Genomic DNA, 16,951 nt, shown 5'->3' on the forward strand with positions numbered 1-16,951 from the left:
ATTCAAACTAATGGGCATAAGTGTTTAAGGATACAAGACCCAAATAATAATGGGGCCGTTTTCCTGTTAGACCTTGAACAATAGAAATGATAAGGGATTTGCTCACATGTCCCCAATCAAGTTCATTAGTTTCAGTCATGGCTGTCATTTTTCTATTTTATCCTGCTTTGCCCAATATAAAATCCTACCTTTGACCTTTTCATTATAAGGTAGAGAGCTCTTATGTCTGAGTGCATATGCAAGTGGTATATGTACAAAATCAAAGCCAAGAAAAGTTAAATAGGATCATTCAAATTTGGGTTTAATCTAGGCCAGCTGGTATGTCAGTCCCTATTTATGTAACAAAGTTAGAGGTCCCTTTAAGCTTTAGTAGACAGTATCCTTCAACATTTGTTTTTGCCTTGCTAGTCTACTAAAAAAGATAAAGGCGGGGGATGCTATTTATAATCTGTTCATCTAAAACATTTAAATAATACAGTAAAATTGGATTCAGTTTATATCATATAAGCAGTTAGGTAAACAAGACTTGGAGTCTGACTCCTCAGCTCTAGGCTGAGTTTCCCAGTGTACTTACCACATGATTTGGGGCAAGTGATTTAACCTGTCAGAGGCTTAGTTTTTTAATACCTACCGTGGAGATATTAAGAGTACCTACTTCATAAGGTTGTAGAAGAGACAGAAGGATATGGAAGATGTCTACAGCGCTTTGCAATGTGCCCCTTACAAAAAGTGCACGCTTTCTGCCATCATGAGTGCTACAATACAGAAGCACTGTTGCCAAGACGGGAGTACCATGTCCAGGAAGGTTCTGCTAGAACACACCTTCAAGAAGGTTTATGTCACCTAAACCTGGACTACATGGCATCCTCAGCAGCCTTTATGGTGGCCCTCTCCCATGCCTTAAGAAAGGAAGACACCTATTGAACTTCAGGGAGTATGTCTACCAACACTGGAGAGGAAGAGTACTATGAAAGGAAAAACCCCAATGCCGTGAGCACTGAGAAAAATTGGGTGGAGAGTCTTGAATTTTCTACTCCCCAAGTACTGTTGTTTCAAGGGTTATCTGAGCTGGCCATGGGCATTTCAAGAGTTAAAAACAAGAACTAAACTAAATCTCTAAAGGCTGTTTAATTACTAAATAATTGAATTATTAATTAATAGAGTATCACAAGTATCCAGCTCCTTTATTCTCCAGTACAAAGTGTAGCAAGGTTCTTCACAGCTTAACTTAACAACACAATTATGGCCCTCTATGAAATGAAATAATGTAATTTATTTATATTACTCAGTGTTTAAAAAAAATAAAAATGAACACTAGATTTTCCCACTAACCTCTTTTCCTTACTAAATGCCAAAAAGATACTGACTCTGTGTGTAGGCCTAGACATTTCCTTCAGCTCAGATTTAGAATTCTTTAGATTCAGTTTGGGCTAATTGCCCTATATGTGAATAGGTAGGAGCTACAGGTCCATACCCAGGTAAGGTCCAAAACAATCCATCACAGTTATATGGACACAAAATTCTGGAGTCATTTATTTCTAGAAAATATGAAACTGCTGTCTTGGGTCTTTCTTTCCCATGTAGGGTTTCTTTAGAAGAACCATTCAGAAAAATCTCCATCCATCCTATTCCTGTAAATATGAAGGAAAATGTGTCATAGACAAAGTTACGAGAAATCAGTGCCAGGAATGTCGCTTTAAAAAATGCATCTATGTTGGCATGGCAACAGATTGTAAGTAATCTTCTTCCTTTGTTTCATATTCAAGGAGTGTTCATTGGGGAAAGATTTGATTTAAGGAGATCAACCAGGCAGAAAAGAAAGCAGAAACCCATGTGGATAGAGAGAAGATCCCTAGCACTCCCACAGACCCCTCAGTCCCAGCTACTGCTGGGTGGTTTCCATCCTACCCCTTCCCTATCAACTTCTAACTCTCAAAGTATCCAGACTACACGTGAGGGGGAGTGATTAAATTATCCCTATCACATTTGCAGGACTGTTAGCAATACTCTGTTCACAACAGATTACAAATGAGCGGTCATGTCCAGTCCCCTTGATGAGGCATAGTTTTATGTACGACATTCATGTGGTGAGAGCCTCATGGACTAGTCCTGATATTTTTCAAAAGCAGAGACAGGAATTTATTTTGTGGACATTTTTGGAGATGGGGCACTGGCAGGAAACATCGTGTTCAGTAATTTTTGAAGAATGTGAAGTCGAGTGCTATTGCATGAGTCATCCTGCCGTTGGTTGTTTGTTATATTTTTAGCCCATAAAAACATTCTAAGCTCCAGTCCTCCTACCCAGTTTTCAAAGTGCCACAGCATATGGTGGTGAGATTAGCCACTGGAGTCTCTTCTTCCCGCACCGTGCAAGGGATTTACACCAGTCACTTTAATTAATCTAATAATAAAGTAAGAATTGTGTCATTCAGAATGTGTGACCTCTGTTTTGCCAGGCATCAGGCTTAATGGTTTCTATTGGCATAAGTGTTTTGCACCTCAATGAAAATTTCCAACTTTTAGTTTAAAAAGGAAAGGAAAGAATGTAATGAGGATTTTCCTCAGGAAAGAGGAAATAATCACAGCTCACATTTATGTGAGAAACAGAGTACTCTGAGCTAGAACAACAACAAAAAGTCTGTGAAATGTCCTGCTTTGCCCAATAAAGTAGACAGAATGGGGAATCTTTAAAAAGGAGGAGGGTTGTTTGAGGGCTTTAGGCTGGAAATCCTGGGTTAATCCCCACTTCTGGCTGAGTGTGTTGTCTTCATCTTTTAAAGACTTTTAGCCATTGCCAACAATATGCCTGATAAGAATATGTGAAAATGATTGACTAGAACCGAATATTTAGATGTGTCACCCTAAGGGACTGTTACTATTGTGTCCATTTCATTGTTTGATTGAGAAGTTAAAAATAGGAATGCTTATAAAGTTAAAAAAGCTCAGCGTTAATCTGGCCTGGGTGGAAATTAATTTTGAATGCACCCTGCAAGGTATTATAAGAGCTCAGGCTTTATAATCAGAAAAACTGTTGGAGTCCCGTATCTGCCACTTACTAGCTGTGTGACCATCAGACCTAACCTTGGGCTTCCCTTCGGTGAAATCATCGCCTATCTTGCAAGTTGTTTTCAGGATTAAATTAGATAATGCATGTCAAATGCCACAATCCCTGGCATAGAGGAAGCATTTGGGAAACGGGGCTATGAGTAGAGTCCACTCCTCATCCCCCCTTTAATAAGGGAACCAAAGTGACCTAACAAGGCTCATTCACATTTCCTACATTTGCCATCATTCATGGGATTTGGATGATCCAATCCAACCTGGATGACCTGGGGTTTCATTATTCTGTTTGTGGATTAGCTGAGTACTTTTGGTTCTCTTCCTCCTGCTATGTTTGCTTTTTTTCTTTTCCTACCAGGTCACACCTTCATCAAGAAATGGCCCTAGGACAATGATGTTGTAGAACTGGAATCAGGAGTCCTGGGTCTTGCCTTGGCTCTGCCATGAACTTGCTGTGTGACTTTTAGGCAAGTCATGATCTCTCTGGATCAACTTCCTCCTCTGTGAAAGGAGGGAGTTGGGCTAGATAATACCGAAGGTTCTTTCCAGTTCTAAAATACTATGACTCAGTAGCATAAAACCTGAGGCTTTCCATTCCATTGATGGTTACTAAGAGTCTGGTAAAATGGTTTTGTTTTGGAAAATAACCCAGAAGTAGAGGTTTCTTGTTATCTGCCCTTCTTATGTCCCTTTTGCATAAGTGGTAAAAGTCATGGCTCTATGTACTGACCACTTGTAGTACGTTAGCACATTGAATACCATGTGAGGTGGGATTGTCAATCTCGTTTTATACAGGAAGATATGAAAGCTCAAAGAGCCTAAGCAACTTGCCAGAGGTCACACAGCTAGAATGTGGTAGTGTCAGGATTCAAACCCAGCTCTTTCTAGATTCCAAAGCCTGGGCTCTTTAACCACCATTGAGGGTAGACCAGGTATAGACTAGAGCAAAGTAAGTACCTGGGCAGCCTGAGATAGACCGAGCCTCATTCCAATGAACCCTTGAGGGAACTAATAAAGAGTTGGGGTCCTTTTTATCTGAGGAAGAGATCATTAGCCTCCTGTTTACCACTCCAGAACTTTAATTTGAAGTTCGTTTTACTAAGAGCCATTTGAGGGCAAGAGAGGAGGAACAGAGATCCTAAGAGTGAATCCAGATGATTGGCTATAATCTCATATTGACTGAGTACAGACTCATCTGGGAACCCATGGGTAGGACAGATTTTACCTCCCTCTGCTTCCTTCTTCTTTAGAGTCACCTTCTGTGGGGTTGGGACGCCCATTGTCCAGCTTCGCCCAGAGTTTTGTTTTGAAAAGCTGACCAGACATTGGGAGTTTGGCACTAAGTCTCATATCGGACCATAGCTAGTCAATGGCAGTTTGCTGCCGAGGGGAGAAAATACCCCAGTGTGACCCACCCTGCAGGACGTGCTCAGCCATGTGCGCATAGGTGGTCTGGGGTGTAAGCGCAGTCCGCCACATGTCTGCGAGTGTCCGCGTGTTTTGTCTCATCTTTCCTCTTCTCCCAGTGGTACTGGATGACAGCAAGAGGCTGGCAAAGAGGAAGCTGATTGAGGAGAACCGGGAGAAGAGACGGCGGGAAGAGCTGCAGAAATCCATCGGGCACAAGCCAGAGCCCACAGACGAGGAGTGGGAGCTCATCAAAACTGTCACTGAAGCCCATGTGGCCACCAATGCCCAAGGCAGCCACTGGAAGCAGAAACGAAAATTCCTGGTGAGGCTCCCTGGCACAGCTAAATATCAGCTGCATGCTCCACATTTTCTCCTTCAGCTCACTCAGCCCTCATCACCCTGGTGGGATGCTGGTGTGACTGCCCCCATTTTACTGATAGGGAAACTGCATCCCCAAGAAGTCAAGTGACTTGCAGAGTCAGGATTTGAATCCAGGGCTGTCTAAGAACAAAGGTCATTCCTCTCAATTGTTGCTTGTGAGTCACTAAATTTTAAGTAGCTTTTAGGCCACATAATCTGTTTGCTTTTGCTATTAATAAGGCCAGCCTTAAATCAACTGATCAGTAACATTCTTTACCTGTCAGCTTTCCCCTTTTACACCCATTTCTTCTCCCAGATGCCCATTTATATAGTTAGTCCTCTAAACTCACCCCAAGATATCCCCTTTAGAACAATCCCTAGGATGAAGTAGCCCATATCTCAAATGTATTTTTATGTCAATAGAAGTCAAAATGTTGAGCTTAAAATAAATGAACTTGAGTCCAGGAAGACTAGGGGAATGGGGAGTAGGGAGGGTGTTTGGGGGTGGGGATATATAGAGAAAACAGGCTTTTGTGGGCCCTTGGAAGTTCAATGTTTGATGTTTTTATAAAAACTAACAACTGTGAAAGTCCTTCCCATTCATTTCTTCTTTGGACCTCACAATGCTTTGGGTTAGGCTGGAATTACTATCCCCATTTTACAGATATGCAAACCAAACCAAAGGCCTTATTTAGTTCACCCAAGTTCACACTACTAGAAAGTGGCAGCCAAGCTTAGAAGTCCAGATGGACTATCCCACCCCGCCACCACCAGCTGGTGTTTGACCATCTCAGAAACTGACCTTTCCACTTCCAGGCCTGATTTCAGAGTAGTGACCGAGCTGAATTTCAAATAAAGTGGAAGATTTGGGGCACATCTGGACTTCTAAGGAACTTTACACTTCAGTTTTCTCTACTCCAAAAAGAGAATGAATACTAGTCTAACTAAAACCATTTCAGTGGTCACAAGGGTGCTTCCTTCCAGACTCTAAAGCTTTGTTCTTTTGTTCAAAAAAAAAAAAAAAACATTTATTGAGCAGCTACTGTATGCTAGGAAGTGAATAAGTCAGCTCTATTCTGGTGGAGGGAGAAAAACAGTAAGGATTAAACAAACAAGATGAATACAGGTGATGGTATGTGCAGTGAGGAAAACAAACATCATGATGGGACAGAGTGATAAACAATTGGAAGTGGAGAGAGACTTCCCTTCTCTGACAGGGTGGTCAGAAAGGTCTCCCTGGGGAGGTGACATGAGCTGTGTCTGAAAGCTAAGAAACAAATTCTATATGGTAAAATCCAGTCAGATCTCTTTATGCCTTGTGGTCTCTTTAGCAAAGATGACACTATTGCTAATGATTAAAACCAGGTCTGCACCTTTATCTCAAAGGCTCCTAATGCTTTTCATCAGTCTGATCATCTACAGAAAGAACCAAAGAATGTATAGCACAGGTTGATTTGCCATTAGTTTTTTTGTCAGGGCCATGAGGTTATCCAGGAACTAGAGTTTTCTTTGGGAAGCTGACATTTACAGAGCAACTGTTTTATCCACCTGTCTCCCCTCCTCAGTGGAGCCAATGTGAAATGTATATTTTGTAGATCCTTGGTCTGTTCAAGAAATTGTTCCTCTTGGTCCAAATACAAAGAACTGCTTCTCCAGGCCATTTTTTCTTAAGAGTGGTGCTGGGGTCACAGTCCCATCTGTGTCTACAATGAGCTTCATTTCTATCAGCCAATCCCCTTCTATGACTGGGATCACCCCAGCATCTCCTCAATGGAAGGACCATGTCCATTCAGTATTGTCACTTCATTGTCGATCACATGTGTGGTTGAAACTTGTGGTAGCTCTTGTCAAAGATGGCTGCCTTGAGATCCTTTCTTCCCTGTAGATGCAGCTCATTTTCTCCCATGGAGAGGTGAAGTCTATTCCTCTCTCTCTCACTGAACATGGGCTGGGTGTGTGATTACTTTAAGCAACAGATTTTTAGCAGACTGACTTTTAAGGCTGAATCTGGTGCCAGACCAGACATCAGAAATGTGGGTAAAGAAGCCTACAGATGACACCAGCCTCTGCTGCCATTTGAGGACAACTGTATGAGGGACCCCAATGAGAACCACCCAGCTGAGCCCATCAACTCTAAGCAACAGTAAAAATCTGTTGTTTTAAGCTACTAAGTTTTAGGGTAGTTTGTTACACAGCGTAGATAACCAGAACAGAACTCAATAAATATTTGTGAAACAGAATGTACAGTTCCACTGGCCCATCCTCAGAGACAGTACAGTTAAGCCCTCTGTCTCAGCCAGTTTACATATTTACACATCCCCCTTGCAGAAGGGTCACTCCGATTGCGTATGTATGCTCAGGATAAAAATTTCACTGAGTGGTGAATTATTCCTGCAAGGACATTAAGAATCCTTCATCAAAGGCAGCTTTGCTAAATGATATCCATGTCTGAATAGGCTTCTACACATTAGGATTTGTGTCTCCCATGTGGCTGCCTCTATTTGGCTTATAACACTGCTACACATATTATTTCATTTATTTGTATGTGATGATGGCCCATCTTCTTCTGAAAAAGAATTTGAAGAGACCTATTATGTTAATAATAGTATAGTAATAGGGGCACCTGGGTGGCTCAGTCGGTTAAGCGTCTGCCTTCGGTTAAGCGTCTGCCTTCGGCTCAGGTCATAATCCCAGGGTCCTGGGATTGAGTCCCGTGTTGGGCTCCCTGCTCAGCGGGGAGCCTGCTTCTCCCTCTCCCTCTGCCGCTCCTCTCTGCCCCTCCCCTCTGCTCATGCTCTCTTCTGAATCTCTCCCTCTTTTTCTCAAATAAATAAATAAAAATCCTTAAAAATATAATAATAGTATAGTAATATATCAGAAGGGACTAAAAATTATATGTTGTCATAGAAACTGGAAGTATTCATCTATCTGGAACAGGAAAATAACTTACTCTCCCAAAAGAAGATTCTTCATTTTCACCCTAACATCAGGACTCAAGTCAGAAATAGAGACTGGTGGTTTGACCTGGGTTTCAAATCTATATTTGTGTCTGTAGAAATGAGAGTCATTGGCAAATAAACTTTTTAAAAAGCCATGTAGATTTTCATAATAATTCCAAAGCCACTCTTTAAAACTACTTCCAAAAGCATTTAAATAATAATTTTCTAGTTTTCTCCAATCCGCCCAAATTCCTGATGGCACAGAAGTGCCCAATGTAACCACCCTTCGGGTGTGGTGACAGCAATGATGAAACAGAGAAGTGCACAGAGAAGAGAACAAGGGCCATCTGAGCCAAACAAGAGAAGCCGTGTTTCCACCATGGGTAATTCACTTCTACCCCTCCCAGGGGCAGGAAGACACTCGGCTTGGAGTAAACCCCATAGCAGCAACCATACTGTCTGTTGACATGGTGTTTTTATTCTTCTCCCTTCGTTCACATGCAAAGGTACAGCTTTGGATGGATTTTCCATGCAAGTATAAAATGTGACCATCAGAACCAGGGCTGGCCTGCCCTACTTTTCCCCGGCAGAGCTGCTGTCTGATTTCACCTATGCTCTGTTGGGAAAGCCTCAGAAAAGGGGCATAAGCAGAAGGGCCAGGCAGGATGGGTGATTTGGTCATAAGGCAAAAGCAATCAAGTCAGGAAGACTTCTATCACCCAAAATTATAACTGCATCAGAAGAAGGCAGGGTCATATAGTCATGTGCATGGAGATTCAGACAGCCTGAGTTCAATGCTTGTCTCTGTTGCTTTTTTTTTTTTTTTACATATATATATATATATATTTGTTGCTGTTGTTGTTGCTTTTTAGTTATGTGACTTTGGGCAAGTTCCTTCGCCTCTCTAAGGCTCGGATGACTTTACACAACAAGGTATAAAAGTTGTAGACATAAGTGCTCAGCACATCATTAACAACCACACAAGTGGTTCCTATGTGCATTATCCCTACAACCCCCATCCTCACGTCCATCCCTGCTCATCCCAGGAAAAGGGAGAGCCTGTAGTAAGATGCCAAAGCCCAGGGACCTTTAACCACCATTGGTCTGGGCTTTCCTGCCCCCCCTTACAAAGGTGCAGGAAAATACCCTATGATCTCACAAAGGAAGGGCAGAGTCCTGTCTGGCCCCATCCCACTCTGCATGTGCCAGAGAGCTGCAGGTCCAAGCCAAGAAGCCCTCAGCTCTGAGCCAGCCGCTGCAAAGAGGCCAACGGGCAGCATCTGCTACTCACCTTGAATAATACTGATGAACAGTCAAAGCAGAAAGGCACCTAGTCTCCATTTGCGTATCAGCAGCTAGTGACACGACTGAGCTAGTAGAAGCCCACCCCCGCACACACCCCTGAATCTCTCCCTTTGTGCCCCCCCACCCCCTCCACTGCCCCCAAGGAGACATCCTGGATTCTTTATTGTCCTGCATCCCACATCCAGTCAGTCAGAAAGCCCTGGGTCCGGCTCCCAAGAAAGGTTTGAGTTCTTCCACTTCTCTCCATCTCTACTGCCGCCCCATGGTCCAGACCACTTCATGTCCTGCCCAGCTAGTGCTGCTGGCCCATCTCTTCCTCTGGCTCCCCACATCCCTATTCCGCATAGCAACCCAACAACTCCTTTCTCGGGACTTGGCACGGCTTTTCCCTTTGCCTTAAATGCTCTTCCTCTGGTTCTCTGGAGGGCTGCCTTCTTGACATTCTTCCAGCTAAAGCTCACACATCACTTCTCAAAGAATCTTAGGCTGCCCAGCCTCTTTCTGACCCCCACATACTATCATCTGACCCCCACAGTCTAATCACAAATAGAAATTCTTCTGTGAGAGTATTCTTTTTATTTTTTGTCTGTCTTCCCTCAATACAGTGAAAATTCCTTGAGGGTACATTGTTCATTGATGTAACCTCAGCATCTAGAACCAGGCCTGGCCCCATAGTAGTTGCTCAATAAATATTGGTTGAACATGTATAAACATACATTTATTCACTCAATCAACCAACAAGCATTCTGTCCTCCACCTTTTAGCCCAATGTTTTCCACACAGTAGACAACGAAACTTAAAGTTTATGCCCCCCACCCAAGAAGTTCATATCTTACTATGTACCTACATAACTGCAATAAAAAATGACAGTAATAAATGCCTAAATGCCCTATGAGTGATGTACGTGGGCCACCATCTGTGTTCCAGTGAGATAGGCATCATTTCACACAGGTCATCTGGGAAGACTTCAAGGAGAAAACAGAACTTGATTGGGGTAGGATTTGGAATTGGCAAAGATAAGATGGAAGCAGAGACTTGAGAGAAAGCAGAAGTCCGGAGAAAAGGCAGCTCCAAACTGCAAAAGTGCAAAGCAAGTTGGGGAGGAGACATGAAGAGGTAGGCTGAGCAGGCTCAGGAGGCCCGTTAGGGCAGCCAAGGAAGAAGAAAGTCAGAATGAGAACTGGAAGCACCCCAGTGAGAAAGCTAAGGCAGTTTGAGCCAGAGGCAAAAACCAGGCTTTGTTCACAGTCTACCCTGGTGACTTCTCATCAGTACCTGAGCTTGATCTCAGCGCATGCTCACGTGTGTGGGGGTGGGTGGGTGTATGTGTGTGTGTGTGAGAGCAAATGTATCTCATGTTGTGTATTACAAGGCTATTAGCTGTACTTATGTATCTAATAGATTCACCTGATGCCAACTATTTGTACTCTTATTTCTATCATCTTCCAAATATTGCAGCAAATGATGTGAAAAATCCCTAGGGAAGTCACAGACAAGGTTGCAGTGCTCAACCTTAATTTCTCATACCTCATGTGTTAGGTCAATTCATAGACTCTATCTATCTATCTGTTTTTTTCTGGTATCCAAGATCCATTATGGGAATAAAGCTTGATATAATAAAAAGCTTTTACTTTGTATATGATTTTACTTCTAGCAATTGTATTTTCCATTAAATACCCAAAACCTTAAAAGTACATTTTTTTTTCTACCCTGATACTTATTTTTCAACAGAAAATCTTGTGAGGTGGTTACATTTGGAAGTTTAATTTTAATTAAAATTACCATATTTCCTTGTATAATTCCCCTCCTTTTTTCAAACCCTTAGATGTGCGATTCAAATGCTCCACGAGCCCACAGATTAAATGGAAATTTTTAAAATCGGTATTAACTTAGCGACATTTCAAAGGACACTGATTACCATTCAATACAATCAGTTTAGATCTATCAGTGTTCAATGACAAGACATTTGGCCAAACTATAAAAACATTAAAATATTGTTATTTTTTATTTCTAAAAAAGCTCACCCTATGTGTGTGTGTGTGTAAAACTTCTTTTCTTTTTTATTGTATGACCATGTTCCTTTTATCAGTTGATTTTCATAACAGAGTTGTAAAATAAGCAAGGCAGGTGAGATGAGCCTCATTTCTGGGGTGGGAGGAATTATAAAGACCAGCAAGGAGGTGAAGAATGCCAGGAGCAGCAGTGCCCAAAGGAGGACCTGACCTTTTCCCTCCACTCAGGCTGTGTGAGAAAGACAGTCAGCGAGAGAGAAAAGAGAGAAGGAAATTGTATGTGTGATTATTCCGTCAATTCTGTCTGCATCCAGAAAGCCAGCAGAGCAGTAGCCTCCCACGGGCTTCCCATGCCAACAGTTGCCCCAAAACATCGTCACTGACTATGGTAACATGACAGACTAGGTTCCTTTCCCATTCACTTGCTGCCCACAAAGCAAACAATGAAATAAAATAAAATAAAAAACAGAAGAACCTACTGGATAACCCAAAAAAGGTCAATGCTACCAGTTTGTTATGTAATATATATTAAAATCCTCCCCTAGGCTGTAACCACAGCTCCTACCACGCCTTTGGAGAGGGCCTGGGCTGCTCCTATTGACCCCAGTGCCCTAGTAACAAGTCAGTAAAAGAATCATCCTGTGCTTTTCGTTGTGCTAAAAATTAGACGTGAGCAATAATTGGGGAGGTGTGGGAAGAAAATGGTAACTGGATTACTCTGAGCTGGATGTGGTTACTGCCAGGCCAGTGGTTCTCAAAGTGTCATCCCAGACCAGCAGCATCAGCATGCCCTGGGAAGTGCAGATTCCCAGGCTCTGTGCCTGACCTACTGCATCAGAAGCTCTGGACATGGGCACCCATCAGGTGATTCTGATGCAAGTTTGAGGACCATGGCTGTAGGGAGGCCACAGTCTTGTCAAAAGCAGCGCCCTCACGACTCTGCAAGTGAGGGATTCAGCTTTGCTTGACTAGTTCTCGGTGCCAGATCCTCCAGCCCATCTCTGCCTACCGTCCTGCATCTCCCAACCCTGGGTGTGCAGTTCTGGTCGGTTCACTGTGCTCTAGGCCATGGGACAGGCCTGAGTCTCTGATCCCTTTGATCACCTTCACAACTTCCAGCAAGGCAGTGGGAGAGGCCGGTAAGGGAAATAATAGGAGTAGAATTCTGCCCCCTGGTGTCAAAAGGGTACAGGTTGTGGGGCACCTGGGTAGCTCAGTCAGTTAAACATCTGAATCTTCATTTTGGCTCAGGTCACGATCCCAGGGTCGTGGGATTGAGCCCCATGTCGGGGCTGCACATGAGTGCTCACTCTCTCAAATAAATCTTTAAAAAAAAAAAAAAAGTGTATAGGTTGTAAAAGCCTTGAAGTAGGGGGTAGATGTGGGGTTCCTGGCAGATTGCTGTGTAGAGGCTGGGTGACCAATATCCAAGTCCTGGCCTCAGGGGATTGTTCTTAACCTCCTTGAGCCCTTTGTTTGCTCATCTGCCAATCAGGATTGTGTGAGAACTACTTGAGATCATGTGCTTCCTCAAAGGGGCTGGCTCACCTGCAGGCCACAGATAAATCGTAGTTATAATTATCACAACAACAAGAAAGGGCAACAGAGAGGATTGTTCCTGGCCGGTAACACAGGTGACGATAGGAGATACGTGAGAGACCGTGATGGTCTTGGAGCCCTCAGCTAAGGAGCTGGAGAATACCAGTGGACATCCGGGAGGCTAACGTGAGCACAAGCACCTGGGGGGCTTGTTAAAATGCTGGTTCTGCACCATTAGATCTGGGGAGGGGCTGAGATTCTGCTTTTCTAACAAGTCCCCAGATGACACCCAAGCTGCTACACCACCCTTTGAGTAGCAAGGCTATGGCTTTTGTTCTTGGGCAAGTCAAGGGCAGAGAAGTGCCCCCGGGGACACTGAATACTAGTAATTAATACTGTCTGCCCGAAAGCTGGCCAAGTTTACACAACTCAGTTCCTACAGGCAACCTAGAGGTCTTCCCCTTCAGCCCTCCGAGACCTCCTCCAACTAGAATCTATAGGGCAGACAGGAACTTTGAGCCCCAGCAGCTGGATCAAAAGCAAGAATGAATCCATAGGGTGCTACTTGCCAATGATGTAGTAGACCTCTTCAGGTCCTGTTGGTGAGGTCCAGAGCTGAAGTCTTTGGTGCAAAAAGGTGATTTTATTAAAGCACAGGGACAGGACCCAAGGGTAGAAAGAACTGCTGCACTGGGGTTGTGAGGAATGGCTGATTATATACTTGGGAGTTGGGAGAGGTAAGGAAAAAGGGAGATGTCCAAAAGGACTTTTATATGCTGAAGAAGACTCTCAGAATACTGGAGGCCTTGCTATTGTCAAGCTCAGGTTGTTCTTCCCTCTAGCAAAGCATTAACATTGAGACAGTCGGACACTACATCAAAAACTGATGATGTATTGTATGTCAGCTAATTGAACATAATAAAATAAATAAATAAAAACTTAAAAAAAAAAAGACAGTCGGGAGTTTTCTGGAGGAATGTCACACATATCCCACCCAGGAGTCCAGGAGGTGGGGGGTGGTTAGGGGGTTGTCAGCTGGTGCTTTGTCTTCAGTTTGCCTCTTCTCCCTCCCCACCAGAGCGTCCCCATCACACTCCTCCATCACAGGCCACACATGCCAGAAAGTGCAGGGCCCTGAAAATGCCACCCCAGAGCCCCTAGCACATATGTCACCTGGCATCCTTTGTGCATTCGGAAGCAGGACCCAAATTCCTGTTGTTTCTCTCTGCCTCCCTCTTTCTCTCACTTGCTTTCCCTTTCTTTAATTCTGCAGCAACAATTCTGTGGAACACTATCACCAGGGGTTATTAAAGCAATGGCCAAGACACATATCTTTGCTCAGAAAACTAAACTACGTGAAAACTGCATAGTTTGTTAATGAGCCAAGTGAAAACCGGAAATTGTATAGCGTGTCAATTCAGAAGAGATTTTCTGCCACATGAGAACGATGATAAATAAAGATCCCTTTAGGTTCTGCATTTAAATCTTTCTTGTTTCTCCTCCTTAGCCAGAAGATATTGGACAAGCACCAATAGTAAATGCCCCAGAAGGTGGAAAGGTTGACTTGGAAGCCTTTAGCCATTTTACAAAAATCATCACACCAGCAATTACCAGAGTGGTGGATTTTGCCAAAAAGTTGCCTATGTTTTGTGAGGTGAGGACACTGTTTTTCCTTCTGCGTTATTTTTCATTATAGTTCCATCAATTTCCAGGAATACGGAGTATTATTTATAATTTAATATTAATTAGTAGGGATTTCGTCATATGAAAGCAATGTCAGTACAAAATGAAAACGCACTGTTTCACTCTTATTCCCCTACCTTCTCTATTCAGTCATTCATTAGCTCATCCACATGAGGCTGAAGATCCTATCTATCCACTGGCTCCAGGCGTAGGGAAATATGACAGCAATAACTTCTGTTCATTTGGCACTTACGGTGTCCCAGTTACCATGCTCAACTCTGCCCACATTAAATCCAATCCTTATAATAGATTTGCAGGATAGCTTTAATTAAGCCCATTTTATAGATGGGGAAAACTAAGATCGAAGAGATTAAGTTAATTTATCCAAACACGGGGCCATGGCTTGAGTCTAAGTCAATATGCTTTCCATTACATATCCTAGCAAAACAGTTGTGTGGTTGTTTCCTCCTCAAAAATAAGGATCCCCCTCACAGAGCAAGGATCTTAACTTTGTAACTCTCTTCTCTTTTCCTACAAGGTCACACTTTCTTGCCCCGTCTTCATGGCACCCTGAAGAGCTCACCCACCTGAGCTCATAGGCTTTCCCTTTGGGACACCTCATCCCTCTTTCCTAACTTAGCAGTCCTACTATGTGGTGCCTGGAAGCATGGGCTCTGCAGTCAGCCGGATGGGCAGGAATCCTACATAAGTTATTTGGTGTCTTCAAATCTTGGTTATTTCATCTTTAAAATGGAAATCATAATAGTATTTACCTCTTAGAGCTATTGTAAGGTTTAAATGGGATCATATATGTCAAGTGCTTGGATAGTGCCTGGGGCCTAAGTTTATCCATAAATTCCAGCTGTTAAGCCTTCTGTTTTATCTATTACATTACCATCCTGCCTCTAACCTTCCTTTTTTGAATCAAGTGGAGAATTTTGCCCTTTGAAAAGCCATCAGGTGCCAATCTACTGCTCCTCCCACCTCCAAGATATCGGAAAGATATCACATACACAGGTCCACGGGCTGCTGTGAGCCTCCTATGTCAGCTACCCGAGTGAGAAGCGAATCTAGCCTCACCTAGAAAGAAGCCCTCTCCTCACCTGGAATGATTCCATCGGACCTTGGCTTCCAGCTCATTTGTGTCTTTGGGTTTGCAATAATGGGAGCCCAGTTGGATTCTGAGAGACCCCAGACACTGTTGGGGACACTTCTCATTGTCTGTTTTGAGCCTCCACAAAAGCCATATCCAGAAGGACAGAGCAGTGGGCTTCAGGATGCAGGTGTCTGACCCCCAGACCTAGCTGAGAGAGTGTGCCTCGATCTTGTCCCCCGCTTCACTGTGGTGGGGGCCAGGGTACCTGATGTGCTGGCTGGCAGCCCTGCAGTACCTCACTCGTACGAGCTACTCGTACCCCACCCCCAGAGGAGCTGGTGAGTCCTGGAGAAGGAATTTTGACATAGCTGTATTTGGTGTGGAGCTTCCCATGTCCCTGACCATCTTTTTTAACTATCATTTCTTAAAGTTTGGAAGGTTATTTAAAATAATATATTCAAGGGTGGCTCAGTTGGTTGGGTCTGCCTTCAGCTCAGTTCATGATCCCAGGGTCCTGGAATCAGAGCCCCACATCGGGCTCCCTGCTCAGCGAGGAGCCTGCTTCTCCCTCTCCCTCTGCCCCTCCCCCAGCTCATGCTCGCTCACACTCTCTCTCTCAAATAAACAAAATCTTTAAAAAAATTTTTTAAAATAACATATTCGAGATATTGATTCATGGTAACACCACCTAAAGATAAGTTACTGACATTTTGGAGCCTATTTTAGTCTTTTTCAATTATGTGTGTTTACATATATGTATATATACATGTACACACACTTACATGAAATATGAAACATGTTAATATAATTTATACCATAATGTACATCCTGCTTATGAAACTACTTTTTAAACTTTTTATTAAAGAGTAAAAGGCACATATCATAAAGGTGCAGCTCAATGAATTTTCACATACTCCACACACCCATGTAATAAACACTGAGGTAAAGAAACATTACCAGCACCCTGTTGTACCAGACTTTTTACCCTCAACAGTGGAACACACATCATTTAAAGGTTCTTTCACAAATAAGTTTTAGTGACCACATACTATTCTAAAGAATAAATCTACATAATTTAGGTTAACTGCTTTGACTAGACCTTCAGTTCATTTCCCATTTTTCACTAATATAAACCGTACAGTGAGCATCCTGGTGCCTATGCCCTGCTCACAACACTACTTCTTAAGGGCAAATCATAAAAGTAGAATTTAAGGACCAAGGTATACACACCTTTTAAGGCTTCTGAGATGTGTTGCCAAATTGCTCTCAAGAAGGGTGCACACTCTCACAGCTATGCCAAGGGTGCTGGTTTCCTCTGACTCTGGGTGTCATCTTTCTCTTTCGTTCACTGGGTTGAGTTTTTCTTCCTGGACCTTTCTTGGTCCTCTCTCTCTGTCTCTGAGCTGTGTCCCTTGTCCCCATCCCTGGTGTCTGAAGAGAAACTCTGTTGAGGACACTACCCCTACAACTCGAGCTAGCCTATCAGTCATGTCTTCCCCCTTTGAATACCCATCAAAAATGTTTCTTAGAAAATGTAAAGCTCATGT

General features: G+C 43.2%; 1 protein-coding gene across 4 annotated transcripts in view; it reads left to right on the forward strand.

Moving 5' to 3' along the window:
- The window catches only part of THRB (thyroid hormone receptor beta), a 372,468-nt gene that overhangs the window by 340,182 nt on the left and 15,335 nt on the right, over window positions 1-16,951 (forward strand). For all 4 annotated transcript variants that reach the window (XM_034993640.1, XM_034993651.1, XM_034993633.1 and 1 more), the window contains 3 exons: window positions 1,585-1,732; window positions 4,587-4,792; window positions 14,133-14,279. In XM_034993640.1, coding sequence (XP_034849531.1) covers window positions 1,585-1,732; window positions 4,587-4,792; window positions 14,133-14,279 — 501 coding nt within the window. The remainder of the gene's footprint in view (window positions 1-1,584; window positions 1,733-4,586; window positions 4,793-14,132; window positions 14,280-16,951) is intronic.

This window comes from Mirounga leonina, unplaced genomic scaffold, assembly GCF_011800145.1.
Source record: "Mirounga leonina isolate KUSES-001 unplaced genomic scaffold, KU_Mleo_1.0 Mir_115, whole genome shotgun sequence".
Taxonomy (NCBI): domain Eukaryota; kingdom Metazoa; phylum Chordata; class Mammalia; order Carnivora; family Phocidae; genus Mirounga; species Mirounga leonina.